General features: G+C 40.1%; 1 protein-coding gene across 9 annotated transcripts in view; it reads right to left on the bottom strand.

The window, feature by feature from the left end:
- The window catches only part of EIF2AK4 (eukaryotic translation initiation factor 2 alpha kinase 4), an 88,354-nt gene that overhangs the window by 9,593 nt on the left and 54,241 nt on the right, over nucleotides 1-24,520 (bottom strand). For 5 of the 9 annotated variants that reach the window (XR_005061440.2, XR_005061439.2, XM_037018775.2 and 2 more), the window contains 13 exons: nucleotides 23,491-23,544; nucleotides 21,049-21,285; nucleotides 19,773-19,848; nucleotides 19,215-19,336; nucleotides 16,804-16,853; nucleotides 15,661-15,829; nucleotides 14,528-14,644; nucleotides 13,001-13,066; nucleotides 9,215-9,385; nucleotides 8,710-8,844; nucleotides 5,731-5,838; nucleotides 5,008-5,136; nucleotides 3,398-3,484 (listed from right to left, as the gene is read on the bottom strand). Coding sequence is in view for 3 of the 9 variants with exons in the window: in XM_037018775.2 (XP_036874670.2) it covers nucleotides 3,398-3,484; nucleotides 5,008-5,136; nucleotides 5,731-5,838; nucleotides 8,710-8,844; nucleotides 9,215-9,385; nucleotides 13,001-13,066; nucleotides 14,528-14,644; nucleotides 15,661-15,829; nucleotides 16,804-16,853; nucleotides 19,215-19,336; nucleotides 19,773-19,848; nucleotides 21,049-21,285; nucleotides 23,491-23,544 (1,521 nt within the window). In the remaining 6 variants the exon portion in view is untranslated. Of the gene's footprint in view, nucleotides 1-3,397; nucleotides 3,485-5,007; nucleotides 5,137-5,730; nucleotides 5,839-7,888; nucleotides 8,004-8,709; nucleotides 8,845-9,214; nucleotides 9,386-13,000; nucleotides 13,067-14,527; nucleotides 14,645-15,660; nucleotides 15,830-16,803; nucleotides 16,854-19,214; nucleotides 19,337-19,772; nucleotides 19,849-21,048; nucleotides 21,286-23,490; nucleotides 23,545-24,520 lie in introns of those variants that run through there. The other 4 variants (XR_005061443.2, XR_005061442.2, XR_005061441.2 and 1 more) reach the window with 2 other exon arrangements.

The raw sequence follows: 24,520 nt of genomic DNA, 5'->3' as shown, positions 1-24,520 counted from the left end.
CCATAAGGTTGTTCAAGTAATTGTACATTAATGATATCAAAATAAAAAAATAAAAAAGCAAGCAAACAAACAAACAAAAAAACAAAAAAAAAAACCAAAAGGGCTCACACAGTCCTTCCCAAGGCGGCAACACCGAGGGGAGCAGCCAAAATGTTGCATCATATAAAACACTCTGCGTTTGAGAAACAAGAAAACCAGATGGTGGTAAAATACCTAAGACAGGAAAACCCAAGCTGGGAATCTCGGTCTTTTCTGAAGGCCCAGTTATGTTTGCTTTTATTTGTTTTTTTGCATTGAAAATTAAAGTTACAATTCATAGCAGTGAAAAAAAAAAAAAAAGAATGTAGTGCAGGGAGAGGGAACCTAAACAGAGACCAGGAGTTTTGCCAACTTGGGGAAACAGACTTGAGTTTAGGTAGGTCAAGAAGGCTAGAAATTGTGGGGCAGAGGAATGAAGAGGAGAGAGCTACACAGAGAAAGATTTCTGAGGCTCTGTGGGAGAATCCACTCATATCCTTGGCAAATAACTGATTTGTGCATGGGTGACAGAAAACTATGCAAGGTGGAGAAACAACCACCAGAAACAAGTAGTTGTAATAATTTCTGGAATTCACAGGGCTGGGAATAGTTCTTGTTCTTACCAGAGCAGAGAGACCTCATAATATGCAGGGCATCATGCAGAACACTCCAAAGGACACTCACTGCCTTAGTAGTAAGGCTGAACTAGGCCTACACTAAAGGCTATCTTGGGCCTGTCCTAACAAAACTTAAAATCAAGCCTGGAAAGGATCAAACAAAAACTAAGGATCTTAACTACATTCTAGAACAAAGCCTAGTATAAGAACATAAGAAAACCCAGCATCCAAAAATGTAAAATTCATAATGTCCAATAACAAATAAAAAATTACTGGGCATATAAACTGGTGGGAAAATATGACTCATAACCAAGAGAAACATCAATAGATACAAACAGACCCCAAAGTGTCCACTAATTCCATAATCTCTGACAACTACCTTAAAACTATTATAAATCTTACAAAGAAGGTAAAAGGAGAACAATGATGAGAGAAATGGGAGACATAAAAAAAGACACAAATGTAACTTGAACAGATGAAAAAAATACAATTATCTGAAATAAATGCATTGAATGGGATTAATAGATAAGATACTGCAGAAAATATCAGTGAATGATCCAGAATAAAGCATAGAGAGGCAAAAACACAGAACAAAAAAACAGCTTCAGTGAGCTATGGGGCAATATCAAATGATTAATATACTATAATCAGAGTCCCAGAAGGGGGGAAGGGACAGAAAAATATTTGAAGAAATGTCTGAAAATTTCCTAAATTTGATGACACTATAAATTTACAGTACAAAGCTCCATGAATACCAAGCAAGTGTTAGAACATAAAGAGCACCACACTGAGCCACATTATATTCAAACTGCAGAAAACAAGTAGTAACAAAAGAGAATCTTAAAGGCTGCCAGAAAAGAATGTACTTTATATAAAGGATCAAAGCAGACATTTAAGCAGAAACTGTCAGGTAAGAAGACAATAAAACACATCTTCAAAGTGCAAAAAGAAAAAGTATACCTTGAATTTTATCCCGAACAAAAATATCTCAAAAATGAAGGAGAAAGGAAGACTTTGTTGGACAAGTAAGTTGAGAGAATTCTTCACCAGCACACCTGCACTAACCAGAAATATTAAAGGAAATTCTTCAGGCAGAAGGGAAATAGAAAAGACACAGTAGGATATGTTTGGGTCAACACAAAGGAATAAAAAGTTCCAGAAATGTTAAATATATGGGGAAATATAAAGGATATTTTCCCCCTTATTTTAAAAAACCTCTTTAAAAGATAATTGACTAATTAAAACCAAAATGTTAACAATATATTATAGTTCATAACATGTAGAAAAAGTATTTGGCAACAACAGCAGAAGGATGAGGGAGGAGAAGTGGAAGTATTCTGTCATAAGGTTCTTACACAGTATGTGAAGATACATATTTTTTAAAGATAGAATGTATTATGATATATATTATAAACCCTATAGAGAATTCACTAAAAAATCCCACCAAACTCAAGTAAACCAATAGTAGACGTAAAATGGAATAATAAAACTTTAAAAAGGCATGAAAAGAGAAAAAAATGGAAGAATAGAATGGAAAACATGTAGTAAAATGATTGATTTAAACCCAACATTTCAATAACTACATGACATACAAATTGTCTAACCATTTAAAATTAAAAGGCAGGGATTGTCAGATCCCAAATCTAAAAATCAGTGACTAAGCCAGGTGCTGTCAATTTTTTTTCTTTAAAGGTCCAGATAGCAAGTATTTTAGGTTTTGCAGGCTACATAGTTTGTTGTATACTCTACAAAAAAAAAAATGTAAAAATGATTTGTAGCTTGCAGGCCATATAAATATAGGCTTGTGGGACAGATTTGGGTTCAGGCTGTAGTTTTGTCAACCCCTAAAGTAATCTGAAGAAACTAGAAAAAGAATCCAAAATTAGTAGAATGAAGAAAATGAAGAATGGAAATTAATAAAATAGAAAACAAAAAATAAAATATCAATGACATCAAAAGCTGGTTTATAAAATTAATAAATCTCTTGCCAGGTTGACCAGGAAAAAAAGAGGGAAGACATTAATTATTAACACCAGGAATGAAAAGAGGGGATATCACTACAGATCCTACAGATAGTGAAAGAAAATGTTTGAAAACTTAGATGAAATGGAAATATTCTGGGGAAGATACAAACTACCAAAACTCACCTAAGAAGAAAGAAGCAGCCTAAATAGCTCTCTATCCAGGCCTGTGTGGCTTTATTGGAAAATTCTACCAAATATTTGAGGATGAAATAATACCAGTTCTATACAAAATCTTCCAGAAAACATGAAGCCTACATTACCCTGATACCAAAACCAGACAAAGATATTGTAAGAGAAAAACGAGGAAAATACACTGATATTTTTCTTTTAAAAATAGAAATAAAAGTTATGAGTTGCTATATTCATGAGCATTTTTAGTTAAATGTAACATAGATTGGTTAGGAAGCAGCCAGAGGATATGCCAGTCATCAGGTATCAGTTCTAGTTATTATTTTTACTTTCTTAGATGGAAAAGGGAACAAGGGGAGAAAAGTAGGAAAAAACTATAGCCACAGTAGTCTTCTATGTTTTTTTAAAGCTTGAAGTGTAGTGTTCAGATTCAAATTCTTTCTTCCCTAGTTTGTATACCTTCTCCAAAAGCAGGCCCAGAAATTTAAGGGGAGAGCAAGGTAATGGATTTCCAACCCACACCCAAAGCCAGGACCACAGTGGGGTCCACAGTTAATCACAATTTGGGAAATCTGACTGTTGAATGGTGAGATTTCCTCCAATCTTTACCTTGACGTGGCTTCCTTCCTTGTCTGAGACGAGGGCCACACAGGTGATTTCATGATGTCTGCAGTACTCTTGTAATTCCTCTTGGGACTGAAACAAACACAGTGTATGAAATACACACAGAACACCTAGAGCAGCTTCAAGTAACTGAGAGTGAAAACACTGTTCAGTCGTATTCTCAAAGTGGATTACTAAGCATGCCAACTTCAGGGGTTAAAAATATTAAGCAAGAAGAGTACAGAATTCAAAGGAGAAGCAAGACCTCTTTTGCTTTCCTTACTTTCACTGTTGTTTTAAGGGGCCATGGACAATCAATGTGGCCAGGACACATAGAGGTTTTCTAAAGCTTCAACTCTTGATGGAAGATGCCAAAAATTACACAACACACAAGGTAAAGGCTTTTGAGGAGAGCCAAGGCAGCAAAGGAAATAGAGGAAGGTGCCAAGCAGAACTGAAGCAGAAAGCAAAGAGGCACCAGAGCAGAGAAGCCCACAGAGGATGCCGCTGTGCGGGACCAGAGGTCACCGCTCCTGGGCTGGTGTTTCATAGGAAGACAGAACACTTCTCTAACAACTTATCCAACAAATGGAGGAGGATCCTGCTCTGTCAGGGGATTAAAAATGATTGCTCAGCATACTTCTGACATAAATTTTTATGTAACACTCAAAAAAAAAATGGAGTAGCAGCTTCAGAGACCTCTTGGCAGGTGATGTGAAAGGAGCAGGAGGAAGGGTGGAGGGTCTGTTTCCTTAGGTGGCACCTCATGCTCTGGGGCACCTTGACTGGGGGGGGAACAGGTACAATCTGGATGATCCCCTGGGAGTGCAGCCCTTCTGTGGTCTGCTATGGCAGTGCAGTAGTTGTCTGAAGACCCCCCATTCTGAAGGACAGGCAGGTGTTCAGGGGTACCACTTTCCTCACCTCCACACCCAGGGCAGGCCTGCTGTAGGAAGTCTGAAGACAGAAAGCCACAAACTCACCAAACACAGAATGCCTTGAGAAGTGTGGTAGGGTGGATAATGGCCCTGCAAAGATGCCCACATCCTAATCCCTGGAACCTATGAATACATCACTTTATGTGGTAAAAGGGACTTCGCAGATGTGATTATGTTAAAGATCTTAAAATAGAAAGACTTTTCTGGATTATCTGGGTGGGCCCAGTGTCATCACAAGGGGTCTTGTCAGAGGGAGCTAGGAGGTCAGAGTTAGAGAGAAATGTGAGGACAGGAGCACAGGCTGAAGAGGAAAGACGATGCTACCCTGCTAAGTTTGCAGGGGAAGGCAGCGATCAGGAACAACGGACTGCAGGAAGCCTAGGCAAGGAAAGGGGTCCTTCCACGAAAGTCCTCAGAAGGAAGCATCCCTATTAGACACCTTAATTTGAGCCCAGCAATTGATTTGTACCTCTGAATTCCAGAAATGTATGATGATAAACTTGCTTTAAATCACGAAGTTTGTGGTAATTTGTTACTGCACCAAACAGAAATGAATACAGGGGGCAACTTAAACCACAGAGAGAGTTTGACAGAACCTAGAGCCACAGAGTATGATTTGCCACTGAAATCATGAGTATTTGCATTCCATTCATTCATTGGCACTTTTTGTCTGACTACCTGTGACCAGTCGTACATGATTTCTGCTGTTATTCCTGCTGTCCAAAGTTTCTGGGTTAAGTTGATGGCTCTGGACATTGACATCTGGCCAACACTTACAACCAGGAGATCACAAGAGCTTATTGTAACCTGGATTAGAAACAGAGTGGTTACATTTAGAGGAGGAAGACTGCAGGCAGGACCAGCACCAAAGGGAGGCAGCAGTCATGTGAAGATGGGCATCCTGAAATCTTGTACAGCAATATACATGCAGAAGTCTTGGCTTCAAAATGATAGTAAAAAAATGACAGTCAAAAAACTTTTACATTAGTCTTCTCAGAAAGAAATTATTTCAGCTACCCTATGCTACCAGGAAGATATTCTGTTCCTCTGGGAAAATCAACCTTGCCTGAAAGCAAAGGAAAAAGAACAAATTCTAGTTTTTTAATCATACAACAGGGTTTCTGAACAGGGGGCTTTGATGTGAGGCTTAACAACCGCAACATTTCACACTTATATAGTATATTACAGATGAGGAGAGTGGAGCTAGGAAAGAATGGATTAATTGTCTAAGGTTCCCCCAGTTGGAGGCTAAGGACTGAAACGCAACGACCGACACCAAGTCTTAGGCTGTCCTACCACGGCTGAGGTAACTTCTCAAACCCTGTCTGTAGCTGCCACATCGGGGGCTCCGTGTAAATGAAGGACAACTCAAAACACACAGAAAGCAAAGCTAGAACTTACAGGTTCTTCCATGCTGAGGACGGCAGCAGATATCTTGTCTATAGCTATGCTGACCCCAATGGCAGTGGGAACTGGCCCCAGAGCCTGTGGTCCTCTAAACTGGGGAATCTGTGGAGACAGAAACAGCTCTGGTTAAGAAACAGAGAAGAAAATGCAATTATAGGCAAAGCTATGGTTAGAGGGCATGTACTCCAGTAGCAACTTCTCACTAAAGGTACAGCAAAAAGAGGTGTATGCAGTGGGAACCAAGCACACATGCAAATTTAGGAAAATGTTAACAAATGTGGCATCTAGATCTATATTGTTCAGTATGGCAGCCGCGAGCTAGCCTGAACCGTCTTGTGTTGTGTAAGTAAAACATACACTGATTGTGAAAACTCAGAATGAAAAAAAGAGCAGAAAATAGTTCATTAATAATATTTAGACATTGATTTCATGTTGAAATAGTATTTGGGGAATGTTAGGTTAAATGCTGGATGCAAAAACTTAGAAAAAAAGAATGCAAAATAGCTCCTTCATCATCAAAAAATTTGATGCGTGTTGAAGTAATATTTTTGATAAAATGGGTTCAATTACTAAAATTAATTCCACCTATTTCTTTTTACATACTTTATATTACTAGACAACTAAAAATTACACATGTAGTTTCTGATTCTGGACTAAGATGGGTAGGTAACACTTCTCCCTATTCCTTACTACTAAGTACAGCTACAGATCGAGGACATTGCATATAAAACAAACATTAGATCACTGTGAAGCAGAGAGGCAGCAGACTGGCTAGGGACCTCAGGAGCTGAAGAATGCTATGTGGTGAGTCCTCTGAGTTTGATCTTTGCCTCATATCCTGGAATGGGTGCTGCAGAAATATGCAACCCAGAAATGCCAAGGAAACCAATAAGAAAGCCCCACGGGAAACCTGCTCTCTCTGGCCAGAAGACCAAGAAATGGGAAACCGGGCAGAACAGAAAACTTTTAGCTAGTGCTTGCCCTGCTCCAGCCTGACACCAGAGGAAAAAGCACAGCCCCACCTGCACCAGCAAAAACTGAGTGGGGGCCTACACGTTCACCCAGGTGGAAGGGACCTGCCCTCCCCCTCCAAGCCCGAGTCGGGTGGTGTCAGAGATGAAATGGGAGCCATGACTTCCACATCTGCCTGGGACAACGCCCCTCTCCCCTGCTATTCCAATAGTGTCAGTGAAGGCCAGGAACCCCAGGATCCGACTTCTACCCCCACCCCAAACAGTAAGAAGGCCTCCAGCCGACTCTCCATCCCCCACCACCTCCCCATAGTATCAGTGGAGGCGTGTGGGCGGCAGTTAGGCACCCCTCCCACCATGGGAATGTTGAAGAAGGCTGAGTGAGGTACCTAGATCTTCACCCCCAACCAACAGCAGCAAGATGGCACCCCCCTGCCCCCAATGGTGTGGTATCAGGAGGCCTGCTAAACCAGAAGGTCCTGACAAGCTCCTGAGTCTCATAATACTCAAAATATCCAGGATACAGCTGAAAATCCCACATCATACCACGAACCAAGAAGATCTCAAAGTGAATTAGAAGATAATCAATAGACACTAACAACAAGATGACACAGATGTCAGAATTACTTGATGAAGATTTTAAAGCAACCATCATAAAATGCTTCAAAAAGCAATATAAAGAGGCTTGAAACAAAAAAAAGGAAAGTCTCATCAAGTAGTAGAAGATTAAACAACTCACTGGATAGGCTTAATAGCACAGTGGAGACAACAGTGGAAACGATTCATGAAATTGAAGATAAAATGACAGAAATTAGTCAGAGCAGGAGAGAAAACAGACTGTAAAGCAAAATGTCCCAGAACCTCAGGGATATAACAAAAGATCTCAATTTGTGTCATCAGAGTCCTAGAAGGAGAGAAAAAATATTAGAATGATGCCTGAAATATGCCTCCACTGGTAGTACAGTGAGGCGACAGGGGATGGGGGGCTGGTGAGAGACCCTGTTACTGCTGGTTATGGTGGAGAAGTCCCAGCTTCCCACTCGGCCTTCTCCTGCACCACCCAAGGGGGAGCTGGCCTTGTCACTGCCTGGGTGGGGCGGGAGTCTGGGATCCTGGTGCTCCTGGCCTCCACTGACACCGATGGAGCAATGGGTGTGGGGTGCGGGGGGTGGGGGCATTACCTCAGGCAGAAAGGAAACTCCTGGCTCCCATTTCATCTTCTTTGATGCCACCCTGCTGGGGGGCTTCGTGGAGGGCCCACATTGACAAAAGATGTAAACCTACACATTTAAGACACTGAGAAAATTCCAAACAGGATAAATCCAAAGAAAGTCATGCCAAGACACCTCATAATTAAACTTCAAACTAAAGGCAAAGCTCTGAATGAGAATTAACTTTTCTAAAGGGGGAAATATTAATTCAAATAATAGCAGATTTCTCATCAGAAACCAGAAATTTGGAGTAAATACAATACTTTCTTCTCTCCTTGAGCTTCTCAAGAGTTTGACAGTTGAAGCAAAAAGATAACATTGCCTGGTGTGGATCTCTATGTAGAACAGTTATTTATGATGATTAGTATAAATGGGGGATTGAGAAAAGGGTGGTAAGATTCTATACTTCAACTGAGCTGATAAATGTCAACACAAGCAGATCCGTGTGGCGTGGAACAGCTCTAGATCTCGATTGTGGTGGTGGTTATGGGAATCTATACATGTGATAAAATGGCACAGAATTATACATGTGCAGTGCACCAATGTCCATAGTGTTGATACTGTATTGTAGCTATTCAAGGAAACTGGGTGAAAGGTACAGAAGACCTCTTTGCATTATCTAACACTATGTATGTAGCTCACCATATACTTCCGCTCTGAGATGAAAGATACTAGGTGTTCAATTATACCACTGGTTCAATTTTTCTATAGATTTGAAAAATTTCAAAATCAGGAGTTGAAGAAGAAAATAAATTAAGCCAGAATAAATAAAATACAGAGCCAGCCCTTACCAGCAGGTCATATCTGCCACCAGCTGCAAGGATTTCAGACACAGCTCTTTGCCTCCGTTTGATGAATGCTACAAACTGGAATATGATTCCGTTGTGCTGCTGCACCTTGTAAACCAAGCCCAGATTGATCAAGACCTGTGAAGTGCAATGCCATACAAATATGTCAGGGGCACTATTTTCCATCAGTAGCATTGGAACATTCATTTAACATAAACAAAATATTCAGTAAGATTGGGCACACAATCAGCTTAACTATAGCCTGCCAAGTAAGAGAGACTCTGCTCTCTTCCAGAGTGACCACTGCACAATGGGGATTATTATGCTTGCAAAGAAATTCTGATTTAAGCCAAAACTATTACTAGATACCAAATGTTCAAAAGAGTCATAAGCAGAGTTATTCTGTAAAAATAAAACACTAACTAGCATTAATAAAATAAAACCCATTTCTCTCTTGTGCTATTATTAATGCAAATTAAGTGCTGCCAGAATCAAAGCATTGCCAAACCTGTAACTTTATGCCAAGTTTCTTCAACAGTCCAACAACCTCCTCTAGATCTTTTAAGCCATACTTCACCAGATGGGCAACACCTGTTTTCTGTTTTATTAGTGCATTTATTGTTGGTGTTAGATCTTGCAAATCTCCCTTCTGCTCAATAAATTTGTAGAGTCGACATAGCTGGAAAGCAAAGAGGCACATTGAGCTTACAGTCCGCAGCAGGGAAGACTCAGTTTGCATGGTGTTTCATATGCATAGGTGAACACGGCAAAGCTCTCGCACCTCCAAGAGAAGTTCTGTGGTCAGAGGTAATGTTAGCCTTTCCTACACCCTGACTAAGGATTATCCCTTTCTAACAAGGCCAAAGTACCTTGCAGAAGCGCTTCAGACACCTACTCACAGTTGATTTTTAGTTACACACCCACACTCACAGTTAATGCTGACCCTAGCAGAGCAAACCCTAGATTAGTTAGCTGCTATTACATATTTGCAAGTCAGTATTGTTCCTCTTTACCTTCCTCATTCTCAAACATGACTACAGCCACATAAATGGGGGACAGGAAGGCAAAGTCTGACTTGTTCTAATTCTACTCTGAATTAGCCAGAAAAGAATTCCAATTGGTAGCCTTGGGGTGCAGCTCAGATGTCATCTCCTGCAGGCAGCCTCCTGATCCTTCCATCCTTCTATCTCAGATGTCAATCCTAGGTCCCAACTCACACCAGCTGTACTACTTGTTTTCCATAGCAGGAAGCAGTGGCGAGAGACTATCTATCTGTAGGTCAGGCACAGTCCCTGGTACATAGCAGGTGAAAGAAATAACTATGAACATAAAACCACAAAGAAAACTCCTAGGAGCTAAAGTGGAAACAAAGAAATAAAATTAAAGCTATTTTAAGATTGTGTAAGCATAACCTGGTTCAACTATAAATTGGCACTTGGAAACTAAGAGCTGAATGAAGATTCAGCTTAATATGGCTTAGCAGAATAGTCATAAATCACTTACATTTTAAAAAGATCCATAAAATGCTATAATCTCTTTACTATGAACATTTTTCCCTTAATAAAAAACTATTTCTTCTCAATAAATTTAAACATTAAATCACCCCATTAATAAACTACCAGGGGCTCTCTTGTCCCGTCCTGGTGTGAGCCAGGACCTGTCCTCTCACTTTCTCTCTCAATAAAAGCCTCTACACTGGCTCTCCTACCTTGGGTGTTTGCTAAGTTCATTCTTTGACTCTGCAGACAACAACCCTGGCATCATCTTTGGGGGCTCGTCTGGGATAGCTTTGGAGGCCGTCCTGGCCTCAGAGTGAAGCAGGGGGCATTCCTAACTCTCTCCTAACTTCATCAACTTCACGGAACCCGATGCCCACCACTGCAAGAAGCTATAAATCTGCAAACAGTAATAGAAATGGAACCCAGAATAGAAGCCCATCTTCCGAGGCCCTCTCAACTGCCCAGTGATGGAGACCTAACTGCACCCCTTACTGCATCCCCTCTCAGCATGAAGCAGCCAGAGCAGTCGTCACCCCCTTTCCCTAGCAGTAGCTAGGGTCTCCATCTGTAGAGGAGAAAATGAGACAGGGACCATGGGTATATTCACAGTAGAGTGAGGCAGGATATTTACAGTTAGAGCAATATAACAATACAAAGAAGTTCCTATCAAAACTCTTGGGTTAAGCATTATGTACAGTAAAGGTCACACTAATTCTCTAGGGTAAAGAAAGATACCAGGCTAGGACTATAGACATCTTCTGTGAGATCAGTGAAAGCTCAAAAGGCCAGGAGCAACTTGGCCTGGAATGTTTGAGTGTTACGCAAATAAAGAAGGGTATCTCAGCATAACCTGTGACTTCACTGTAAACAGCCCTAGCAAACAGACAACAACCCAGCCCACCTTGGGGGCAGGGCAGGTGGTACAAGTTCACACCCAAAGTCCTTTATCAGTTCCTCAAAATCCTCAACTGACTATAAATCCCCTAGACAATGCACTACCACCGGCTCTCTTGTCCCCTCCTGGTGTGAGCCAAGGAGCTCTGTCCTCTCACTTTCTCTCTCAATAAAAGCCTCTACCCTGGCTCTCCTAAAAAATAATAATAAATAAAAAATAAACTACCAGATGCACTAGAGCCAATATCTCCAGATTTGGATCCTCACCTGTCATCAACTAACTCCATGTGACTTTGGAACAAGTCACATTTCTTTGGGCCTCAGGTGCCCCATCAGTAAACAAGGACTGGACCAGCTATTCAAAATGGTCTTGTAATATTTCTTTTACCTTTTCTAAAATCCATAGAGTTCCATTTTAAAATACCAAATGCCTTTAATAGATACTAATTTTTCTATGTTTAAGCTAGTTGCACATTACAACTCTGAATCAACACTTACCATCATTAAATAACTAGAGGGTAGAGACTGAGCAAAAGAAAAGAGGCTGACATTTTAGCAACCAGTGCAACTATCATGTACAAGTGTGAAATATGTTTGAAATGTGACATTAATTCAAAGAACCTTTTGGGCCTTCACATAAGGTAAGGAATCACTGAATTGGGCAGTTTCTTGAGCAGATTCTTTGTGCTATTTACTCATGGGACTACTTCTGCATATAGGTTTGTGTGGTGTATTAGGTAAATAGTGGCTTCATATTAGAATATGCCACCACAGGTCACTTTGCCTATCATTAATATCTCCTCCAATATTTAACATTTAAAATTTAACCAGGCTTAACTTCTAGAATTCCTAGTGCTATGTGTCTGGTTTACTTTCCCTACCTGCAAACTACATGGGTGATTTTTTTAAACTGTAGTCTGTATGTGCCCTATGTGTGCACGTTGTTTTAGAGAGCTCAGGGTAGATATATACTGCATAGCCCCTTTCCCCCCAATGGCTTCTTAAAAGCCAGTATGAATTAGGATGTTGAAAGCAGCTGTGGACTCTCCAACTGACTCCTCTTATGTCTCTAGCACTGTGCCTGCCACACTGCAGGCATCAAGAAGACGGAGTGACTGCCTGGCCTCTGTACAATCAAATTAATTTACCCCATATGTGAATTTTGCTGATCACCAGAGATTATGTAATTGAGCATCAGACCAAGCGCTAGAGGCGTTCTTGGAAAGTTTTAAAAAGTATCTCTTCTTATATAAATATTCAGGAAAATATAAGAAATCCTTGTTGTCATTTGCTGTTTAGCAGCACAGTTAAGTATGGGTTACTGTGCCAAAGATCTGGGACCAATTTGATGCCTGCAGAAAGAATATGACAAACCTGTGCACCCCATGAGATTTTCTTCATTGCCAATGGGGGCAAATTTATGATTTATAAGTAGGAAATGTACCAGAAAAGCAAGAGCTTTAATTCCACTCTGAAGTGTTAGAAGTCTGGAGAGCGTGGCAGTGGGGGGATACCCAAATGGATCTGCAGAGCTCTGTGACTCATTCTAGTCCCACAGCATCTGCTTTAGGGGAGAACAACTAGTACTAGAGATGCTCGGCAGGAGGCTCTACCAAGCACACCCTTTGCAGGGGTGTGCGAGAACAGTGTCTGGCGAACAAGCAAGAACGGGATGATGACAGCATATTAAGCAGCAGCACGGAGAGGCATGCTTTGATCACAGCACTGGTCCCTCTCCCTCGGTCCCAGAGGTTGCCATGGCACCAGTAACACTCAAGGGAAGAACTGTCCATGAGGCGGCAGGACGTGCTACTGCCTTACTGCAGCAAGAATTTGGTGCCATTTTTTTGTATCACAAAGTGATGGAGAAGGCTGTAATAACACCGTCAGAAGGTACTTACACTGTTAGATGACAAAGACAGATTACAAAATTTAGCTTCTACTTCTCTCCTCGTTAGTTTTTCCATCTAATGTAGAAGAAAAAGGTTAACAATGAGAGTCATCAAATTTGGGCCTAAGCAAGATACAATTCTGGTAAGTATAGCCTCCATTTTGGTCAGACTACTCCTAATCATGAAGGATGGATTAATCCTGTGATTAAAAATGTTTTTTCCAATTCACATAAAACTATAACATTGTTTTAAAATTGGAAAAACCTGACAAAAAAAGGGGAAAGTTGCACTTGCTGAATGGTGGGGAGATCCAGAGTTGGGCAGGCTGACCCAGGGTGTGCATCTGGGTGGGAGTCAAATGATCCTCTAATAAAAGCCACATACTGACAGTGCTGAGCATGTCATCCCGTGCTGGCAGTCAGGCTGGGGCTATGGGATATGAACAAGAATGACCAAAGGCCCCTCTGCACAACCCCTAAGGCTTCTGTCAGTGTCCAGCTGATGATATATTGTATCCATCACTGCCAAACAGCAGTGGCACTTTGGGGGAAAACCATTATGAAACAAATAGTAAAATTAGTTCTTAATATGTACCTGTCAGATGATAGAAAAGCTAGTTAAGCCTTTTGGAGCACAGAAAACATAAGCCATTATGGACTTGTTTGTTCTGCCTTATCCACAGATTGTCTGGCACTGTTAGTTATCAAATCGCCTGCATGCTTTTCATTATAAAAACAGTATTTGAAATGAAAAGAAATGAGAAGGACAAGAATTCACCTCCATCCCAGCACCGTAACATAACACTTTAAAATTCTCAATGTTTCCCCTCCAGGCTGTGCACAAATACTATGGAATAATGAATACCCCGATGTGGCTAAATTAGGAAGAGTAACTGGAGTGCCACTGCTCCAGTCACACATGAGGGAGGTGGGAAATGAGGCGCCAAAATAAGTCTAAGCCATTCTCCCCCAGCTTAACAAATCCACATCCATAAATGACTTTACAGGTAAGCACAGACAGGCTGGAGGAATTAAGAGCAGGGCTTAAGTCTTTCATTCTCAACACTAACACTCCCCTTCTTGGCCTCTGTAAAGGGTAGTAACAGTGCTTGTAAGGCTGGAGTGAGCGGAAGCATGTACAGAGCTTACATGTACAATGCCAGTAAAGGCTGACTATGTTTCAAATTATTCCTGGCAAGTTATCTGATTACTGATTAGTGAGTTTTCTGCCTCAAGAAGTAGGTTAGTGAAGAAAGAACTTTATCATCTTGCAAATTAAATAAGACCATTCAATCTTTCAGAACTGGAAGTTATCTTTAAAAAAACACCAGAGGTCACCAGTAGTACTTGTACAAAATATAAGCTCAACCAATGCTTGTTCATTATTGTTATAATCAAAACCAATTGGTTTTTTTACCTTAGCTAAAGCAATGAAGGAATGAGATAAAACTCCCAATTCTATTTTATGGTTCCGTCACTAAGAAAATACTCTTGAATACTCTTCTTAAATATCAAGTCAAAGTAGTTAAATGCTCACCACAGCATCATACAGAATAATGTAGACTTGACTGAGTTTATCTTCTGGGATCCCACAGTGTAAGAGTACTGCTTTCAATAACATGGTATGGTTCAAGTAAATGCTGTAATTTCTTTCCTAGGATACAGGAAAATTTTTTCACTATTTTCATTGTAAAAGCAATGTAGGTGCATGACCAAATGTAGAATCTTACCACCAATTTACCATCCCTACACAATGGAAGGATTGAATTTTAGCATACTGCCTTCTGTTTTTCCATAAGCACTCTTTTTACATTGCTGTAGTCAAAGACTACAATATACCACTTTATTATATGCATCAAAAATACTTTGGTCTTCAGTGACATTAAAAAGCCTGAGCAAGTTCACACATATTTCACAAAGGGAGAGGCTCTGGCTCAACAGTAACTGACTTATAAGCACAGGCTGGTGGAAGAGTTATTATTGCTTTTGTGCATACATGTTAATCAATGAGCATTTACAGTGTGGTGAGCTGAGTGCAGGGAGCTACACAGAGAAGTGGATGCAGTGGCTCTGCCCTGAGAGAGCTTGTGATGTCTCATCTCCAGTGCTGTGAGAGTTCAGGAGAAGAGGCAGTGGCCAATCAGTGAGGGAATGGCCAGGCTTCCTGGAGACAAAGGGCCCAAACCACAGCTGGGCAGAGAAGGCTTTCTAGACAAGGCAACAACGTAACAGACGGCACAGTGGCAGCAGCAAATGGGGCATGTGTGTGGGATGGAGAGGGAAGACCCGAGAGGAGGGAAGGCCTAATGAGAGCAAGGAGCTATGCTGGAAGCTGGCTCTGCTGGCCAGGTGGCACGTGAGCACCATAACAAGCAAACAAGTGCAGTTGGGGCATGGAGGGGATGGTGCAGGAGGGGACCACCGAGGGCTCTGAACAGGGAATGAGCAAGTCGGGGCATGGAGGGTGGGCACAGGAGGGGATCTGTCAAGGTAGAGGTAAGAGCCTGAGATAAATCTCAGAAGTAACATTATCAGGCCTTTCATCGTTACTCTAGTAAATATGGATCTCCTGCCAGTACACAGAGGGCAGCTCTGTCATCACTGCTTCCCCCACGTCTGGTGAAGGACCCAAGTGGGATGATCTCGGCATGCTAGAACACAGAAAGGAACCTGAAGTGCTGGAAACTCTTGGATGATTTCATAGATGGTGTAGATGATTTCAGCAGTGGGTAGAGAGCTGTTGGTGGTGGAGGTGACAATATCAAATGCACATTCCAGAAGTTCTTTGGGATGAAATCGGTCTAACTTTCGAGGTCTGAACACACGTTCTATGCAGTATCTGGGGAGAGAAACCTGGATTTCTAAGGTCATTGCTTAATGGAATCAAACACGTGTAATAAATTGTTGAAAAAGACAAAAGAAATAAATGAGAAAAAGCCTAATCAGTGGTATGATCAAGAGAGCTTAAGGACAGATTTGCCTACAACAGTCTTGCCTTGTGATCTGGGTGCCAGTTCCCAAGACTGCTGCTATTAAACTATGGGGCTTAATGTTTTTTCATGTCTGAAATGGGGATGAAATTATATGTGAAAAATAAGTTTACCTTCTGTGCTTTCTTTCTACCCAGTGATACTTACACCTTAGGACTCTACTAATTGCTCACTTGCAGCTGAGAATAAAAGCACATAAAGAGCTCTGATTTCATTTGAAGGAGCTTAAAAGTAGGGTGCCTTATTGACAACAATACTGCTCTGATTTATGAAGATCTCAGAGTTTGACCCTTGTGGTATTTGAACATACTGAAAACCTTTTTCCACTGCTAAGAGCCTGGAGGGCCTAAATGTTTGGCATTCCCGCTGGGCTTACTCCACTTTTCTTTTGTTCAGTTACCTGTGTAGGCAGTTTTCACACAGAGACTATTGGTCATTTGTCCCTCCAATTAAGTTTTAAAAGGGGCCATCTGTGATCAAGAAACAGCCAGATTTTTTTCTTCCCCAAGCAACCCCTTGTGAAAATAGTTACATTGCTTAGGGACATTTAGAAGGCACAGAATGGACGGCAGAAACTTCTGGTTACCTACCCAGCTGCTACATTCCTTCTAAAGAGGAGGCCAGCAGTCCTCTTCACTTTATTGCAAGTGTTAAATACACTCCGCCAAATTCTAGGGTCCCAGGACTGAGCATTTAGACCATACAGCAAGCTCAGTATGTTAAACAACCCAAATTCTTTGCTTGTGAAAGGCTCACAGAAGATAAAACTTTCTTCTTTGGTTTCTTTTCCACATCCACCAAATGAAACCCCATTGTTTCTTACCGTTTTAAATTCAATATATTATTTCTTGCCACGTATCTTGCAAAAGGAACCTGAAGAACAAAGGTCAAAGGTCAATGTCAAGATGTGCCAACTACCACACTCCTTTTGGCTTTTTAATAATAGCTCTATTGAAATTTAGCTCATATACTGTAAAAGCTCATCCTGTTAAAGTGTACAATTCAGTGGCTTTTAGTATATTCACAAGTTGTACACTGCTTGCCATTCACACCCCTTGAAATGTTCCTGAGTTGTTCAGTCAGCAGTAGACCCTATACTGCAGGACATGCCACTAACCTTATTAATTGTGGCATTTCTTCCATTTTTAAGCTTGGGAAAAATTTACTTTTCGTTAAATACACTCCGCCAAATTCTATTATGCCAAATTACCACCAGTGCAAGTTATTTGGTTACCTGTGAATTTTTTTATGGCAGGTAAAATGGTTATTATCTCTTATGGTGAATTTCCTAATTTCCCCATAGATCTTTTAGGAGAAATTCTTAGTAACTACCCACTAATAATAACCATAACTTTTTAATAAAACCATTATGTGATTGACCCAAAAGATCTGACACAGTATCATTAACTATGGGTCAAATTCTCAAAAGGTAATCACTTTTTGAGATTTGGGATTGAATATCAGCTCACAGAAAAGAAGCTGGTATTTAAAAATATGCACTTTAGTCTTCTAATGTCTAGAGAATAAGTGACCAGTTTTAAATATAGGTATGTGTATGTTTGCACTTCTACCCTTCAACAGACCTTAAGTGTCTGATATGCTACTTATTTGTCTCTCATTCAAAATAATCACAAACCACTTTGTTTACTGTAAAAAAACAAAAAATCAAGAATATGGAAGGAATTTCCTCTTAAACCATAAAAACAAAACATGTTCTTGGAATAAGCTAAGCAATATAGACATGAAAAAAAGAAAATGCCTGATTCTGTATCCCCATATCCAGAAAAATATAGTCAAAGGTTCAAGTGTATTCTTTCACACCTTTCTATGGTGAAACAAATAAGCTGGTTGTATGGTCATTCATACACATGGGAAAGCGTGTTTACACATACCAAGTACATGTAAAACACATGGTACACTTTAAATAGTCAGTTAAAAAAAAACTCTTCTTACTTTTTCTATAATAAAAATGGGATATCACAATTCCTTTGAAACATTACTTTTTTTCCAGCTAACAATTGGATATGGATATTTCTACAGATCAAATATGGATATCTGTAAATATGTATGTATTCTCCATACATATATATGTATTCTCCATATTTCTATATTATTTTATTCCATAATAGTCTGTAATAAATTGTTCAACCATTTTGCTTTGATGAACATGGTTTTCTGCTTTTTGATCACTGTAATATGGCAATGAACATCCCTTTAATATTCATACACCAATGTCTTTTTATTTCTTTAATTCCTCAAAGTGTTTAATTTTAGTTAAACACCAATTAGATGTAGCTATTATACCAATTAGATTTTGGTTTGATTACTAGTTCAAAGGGTATAGTATGTATATCAAAAATATTTTTTATTTTATTAAATACTTCAGAAGACTTTTCTAAAAGTTTACAATCTACATTAACATTGGCAACATATGAAAGTACCTATTTTCCTAAACCTTGTCATCTAAATATATTAAATATTTTTGCCAGTTAGATGGCATTTTCTTTTAATTTCCTCATAATTCATGAGATGGAACATATTTTCAGAAGTTTATCAGCCCTCTGCATTTTCTCTTCTGAGAACTGCCTGGTTATATCCTTTGCTTATCTCTCTAATATAAACGTATTCTCTACACTGAGGGTATCAAACTCTTGTCTTATGCACGGAAGTGCTACAGATGGCCTTGTTAGCAGCCAACGCTGTGTGAGTAGACGACTGGTAAGAGTGTTGATGTCAAAGGGAACCCTGGGGATCACAGAAGCATGCAAGCCTGAGCAAAATTCAGCACATCCAATTAGCAGAGACACTTCCTGTCCCAGGAATTTAATTGTTCTAGACATTAACTTATAGGATGTTACTGAAGATCTAGCCAGGAAATATAGAGAAAGCTACAGTTATTTGTCTGAGTTGGCCAGATTAGCCTGCGGTGGTCATTCAGCAGAGCTCAGCACTGAGGTTCAGGTGAGGCACCTGCAGTGCAGGACTCCAGGTTCTAGGATCACAGCACTCACACTGTTGGCAAGGTGGATGTACATAAGGTCAGGTATTTATGAAATTCCAGTAATGCCCTCACACTGATAACATCCTTAAGAATACATTTCCTAAAGGTAGTATTTCAAATTTAGGTCGGGGGTTGGGAGTGGGAATGATGGGTAGGGGTAGTCCTTTAACACAAGGGCCAACCCAGTGACCAGACATGGTATCAGCCTGCTGGCAGAGCGGTCCCAGCCTCACCCGCAGGTCAAAAGGAAGCATCACCAGCATCCCGCTGTGGTCCATGAATAAGGCGGCCTCGTTGTGCTCATATATTTGTCTATTTCGGGGAAGCAGCAGTGGGGTGCACAACTGGACAGCTCCTACACCAAATCAGAAAAAGCAACAAATCATCAGGTTCTCATTCTTCTTAGGAAGCAACTTATTAGAATGGACACAAACCTGACAGCTAAGTAATCTGCTACTGGCCTTGAAATCATCATCAGTCTATCTTCCATTCCCTAAATTTACTAATGTAGAGCTCGTCTAAGGTTCAGTTTGCTAAGTCAGTCATATTTCTCACTCTATAACCAACTGTGTTTTAGTTGTATAATATTTATACCAAGATTGTATAATATTTAAATCTTTTTCCCCTCAACAAGCTGAACTGTAAAAATAAGTAAATTTCACATGATGTCAACTGCTTGTCCCTGAATTCAGAAGTAAAAAATGATGGCACCCAAATCCATTAGCAGTACTTTCTAATGATGAAACAAAACATCTTTAGAGGAGGCATATGAGTTTTTAAAAAGGATATACCATGTCTTTTAAAGATGCGGGTGATGGTTTCACACACGTGTTGCTGTATCTTGGCCGTACGGATCGAGAAACTGCCCTAAAATATAACCAATTAAAATGTCACTGAAGCCTATTCAAGAGGATCCCCTAAAGCACTGACCCATGGCTTGCAATAGGCTTTGCTTATTCCGAGGACCACAGGAGAGATCCACCAAGTCAGTCTCTTTTGGAACATATTCAGGGAGGGAAGAAGAAAACGACATGTCTTGTATTACATCCTGATTGAGGAAGGCCACCTAGGTTCAAAGCCCAAGCTCTTAGCCACGTTGCTCTCTGTCTTTAAAGAGAGCTAGTCAAATATACATTCTCCTTGAGGATTCTCCGGGATACTGTGGAGCAAACATCTGATGGTATCAGGCCCCCTCCCACATTCTAAGCTGATTCTCAGTAGGACCCTTGAAAATTTACATATTTTATAAAAAGCTTTCTTTTTCATGTTTCTTATTATAAAAGTAGTACCATTTCACTAGAGAAAATTTAGAATAATAGACAAGCAAAAATAAAGAAAAAAGTCACCTATAATTCTGTAAGTATCTTTCTCATATAGCCAGCCAGCAAATACTATTTGGCTTTTACAAACTATACTGATCTGACCACTACTTTCTTTACTATTCTTTTAATATCATATCATATCTCAAGCATACAGAAACATACAGAGAATATAACAAATACTCCTTATTCACTCACTTAACTTCATCCAATTTTAATATTTTGCTCTACTGTTTTTGTTTAAGAAAAGGAAAAGAAAAAAAACGTTGAAGGCCCCCAAACTTGGCTATGCTTCAGAAACCACACGGGAGCTTTTAAACAGAGCTTCCTGAACTGCCTCCCACCAGGACATTCCAGGCCACTAGGCCTGGGCATCGGGGGCCACTGTCAAAGTGTCTCTCAGGTGATTTTGATGGGTGGCCAGCATTGGGAGCTAATGACTACTCGATCTGGACCTGAGCTGGCTGGATGTTTGTCTCTGGGCAGCGGAGCCAAGGCTCATCTCTAAAAGCACTGCTTCTTCATCTCTTGGGTGGGTGGAGCAGGAGGGTGGGTCTGGAACTCCAAGGAAGCAATTAAAAATGTGGCTTTTTTCGGAATGATGCATATGAACACATTTTGTATAAACAGACCTCAGAATGAGAACTTATGTTGGAGACATTAAAGGAACCCATGAAAAGTCAGGAACTGGCTTGAAGCTTTTGTGAACGAGGTTAAACTCTCTTTCCAAAGCTTGGCTTCAGCCCACCTTCAGTATGTCGCTGTCATAGGTGTAATCGATGGCAGGGGAGACGCGCTGGGAGAAGATCTGGGCCATCATAGTGCGGTAGGCCTTCCCATCCACATTGGCCAACGTGTGGTGCAGCACTTCATGCAGCTCTGACTCCTCCATCTGGGGTGGGGGCAGCAGCTCACTCTTGAGCAGTTCCGTGGCTGTGGGCCGCTTTGCTGGGTCGTGGTTCAACAGCCAGGAAATGACAGATTTCTACAATGAAACCCAGGCACACTGGTGATGGGATGCAATGGAGTACTCAGGAATTCTCCCGACAAGTTGGCGGTTGGTTCAGGTCAAAGATAAGATACTATACTTCTTGCACTTAGTATATTTTAATTGGTATTTCTGAAATCTCTGAATTTGTCATTTTTCCCCCTGCACTTCATTATGGCCACAGAATTGTGCAACAATATAACATGAGTATTTCTTAAAAAGTGGGGGCACTTTTCATATTTTATTGTCATAAACAACCAAGAAAAACCTCAATGTAGTGGCTACGTAGAAACAGAACTTAGGCCTTATAAACATTCAAAGTACTGCAACAAAAAAGGTGTAAGAACATAAAACATCTTTAGATGCCTAATGTTAGTAGAAATTATAATGTGTAGTAGCTTCTGGAATCCTTAACATAGTATAAACCATCTTGTTTTTATTTTTTCTTCCCCATTTATGTTACCTATACTGATACCATTTCCTTAAATTCCATGATCTGTGCTTCACACCTTCACAATTACAACCTTAAGCAGGCAACTATTTGAAGCCAATCTATGCCTTTGAGAGTTCCTTAATGATTCCCTAACCCTGTTGTATATAATAAGGAGTTATAAGGAGAATATTTGAGATCAGAAAACCTCAATTTTTAGATGAACCTTATATAAGCATTTTCTAATTATACATCTTTAATATCCCCCACCCCCAACTCCTATCCCTCTCTTAGGCTGAAATAAAAACATAGGCAATTGCTTTTTATGTAAAGGAAGGAATTGACATGCTACAACTTTTCTGAAAAGTTACTGTTAAGCTGGTAAAAATATCCTATTTAGCCCAACAGACCCCGTTATACTGCTTAATTCCTGCGTGTGGCAACAACTGTGTTATATTCCATCTATATTCCATCTATGAGGCCTCCTTTCAGATTAAAAGCAATGAGTGTGATGTGGGAGGTGGTAGTGATTGTGGTTTTGGTGCCAGTTTTACGTAGCCCAAATGCCAGTGCTCAAAGGTTCCTAACCAGTGCCTGGGACAGAACAAGAGAGAGAAACGGTTTGTACAGCTGCTCTCTTGTTGGTAGGTGAAGAAAGTTGCTATGCTGCCACAGCTGCCAACCTGTGGACGCACTGACTAAGACTGATGGTCCAGGGAAAGGCTGTGAAATGAACATTTACTTACACATCCACAAACACAGGGAACGACTCAGTTCAAATAAATGGTAATAGGCTAACAAAAGCAGTAGAATATGATTCAGTTTTCTAATGAATCTTCACTAAGTAGATGAGGCAGAACAGAAGGGGTCCCTCTGAGCAAAAATAAACATCATGTTAAACACTGCCGAATTACAGGATGTTAGTCCTAACATAAATAAAGGGTACGTAATCCCTTTATTTTATAGGCAAGGAAAATTAAAGTCTGGAAAAGTTAAGAGACTTATCCATCCAGATACAAAACCAATAAGCAAGAAATGGCAAATTAATGCAATATTCTAGGTAGGTGTCTGTGTTCAATGTAAATAATTTAAATAAGGTATTTTGCCTTGATTATAATTGTTAAGAAAAGTTAGTTTAAGGAATAAAACTTCCATATGACAAGAGTATGAACCATGGAAGGCTTCACGAAAACAACCAGCACTCAGAAGAAAGGCATGATAGGTGTGCAGACACACATTCACGAATAACAATTCTTTCATTTAGATGGATGCCAATATTAACCTATGACATGAGTTATATATACACACACTCATATCCATAATATGGAGGATAAATTATTCTGCTTTAAGATACTCTAATTGTCTAGTCTTTCCCTTTATAATCTGAGCTACTTCAATTGCAAAACAGGAAATTATAGTTTAAAATTATACTTTTTTTTAACGTTCCACGTTTTATCTAAAACAATGAGCTATGAAAGCATTCTCTTTTTTTCCAACAGCTGAGTCAGGGTTCCAAATAACACTTCAAAAGCACGATGAACCACACAAAAGAGCCCTGTAGTTTGTTAATTTTCTATGCCAGCCCTTGGCATTTTTATGGCTTATTTTGAGTCTAATAACATTTTAAGTGCTTCATCTTTTGATTTTTTTCCCCCACGTTGTTCCCAGGACACAAGAGAATGAGTGGCAGAAGATTACTAACTGAAAGACAAGAAAAACAGTAATTAACAGCCAAGTGTGAAGACATAGTAATTAAAGCATCAGAAAATTACCTGCTTTGTATGCTCTCCATCATCGAAGTCCTCTGGAAACTTCGGTGAAGTGGGCTAAAAGAATATTATATTCAAATCAGCAAAGGCTTGGCAGACTGCCCCAGTGAAAGCATTTATTCACCAGAGGAAAGAAAATCAAATACAGAAATGAAAATTTGCTAACAAAGGAAGACTGGAGGCAGTATCTTCTTGAAACCTGATGCCCTTTCTTCCAAGAACATACATATTATTTTAATAAACTTCACCCAAATGAAAACCTAGGTGATAGAAAGCACCTCCTCATCTGACAGCAAAGTGTTTTAAAATCTAATTTTAGATTTCAGAGAAAGACAAAGTAGCTTTATTTAAACACACAGATAAAAAAAGGCCAAATACCAAACCACTAACCCAGGGTAAGAAAAGAACATTAATACTGAAACCTCTATCTCCTGAAAAGTTCTCACCTTTCTGGCAAATAAGACCCCAATCATAACATTAACTAGACAGGTTAGATTTCTTGAAATGGAAGAATAAACATGAATTTTAGATGAAAGAGAAGTAGTTCCTCTGGAACTTAATCCTTTTAAGAGCACTCCAGTCAAGGCAAGGACATGGTGATCACTTTGTTTATTCCTATACTTTATGCACACAGCTGCCCATGCTACACTGGCAATAAAATAATTCAGCTGTCTTTCAAAATATCTAGAGTATTCTTAGTTATGGTGTACATGACTTAAACTGATGGACACTCCCGCTTCGCTCTGCTCAGGAAGGGGAAGGCTCTCAGACCTCTTGCTCGTGAATATGTAAATCTACATCACCCTCCCCAAACCTCACTCTCCACTTTCACCTAATGCCATTTCCAGTGGGCATCCTTGACCTCACACATTGTCAGCATTAGTCCCTTTTAGTTGGGGCATTAACAGAGGCAAGATTAATCCCAGCAACGTAAGCGGAAATTCCACTGGGAAAAAAAATTCCAGTAGCTGATATTCTTCCCGACCCCTTTTAACTCTGGTCATGGTGGTGCTTCTCAGGCGTTACTATACCA

This window comes from Manis javanica, chromosome 8, assembly GCF_040802235.1.
Source record: "Manis javanica isolate MJ-LG chromosome 8, MJ_LKY, whole genome shotgun sequence".
NCBI classification, from domain to species: Eukaryota; Metazoa; Chordata; class Mammalia; order Pholidota; family Manidae; genus Manis; species Manis javanica.
This window is presented reverse-complemented; position numbering and strand designations above follow the sequence as displayed.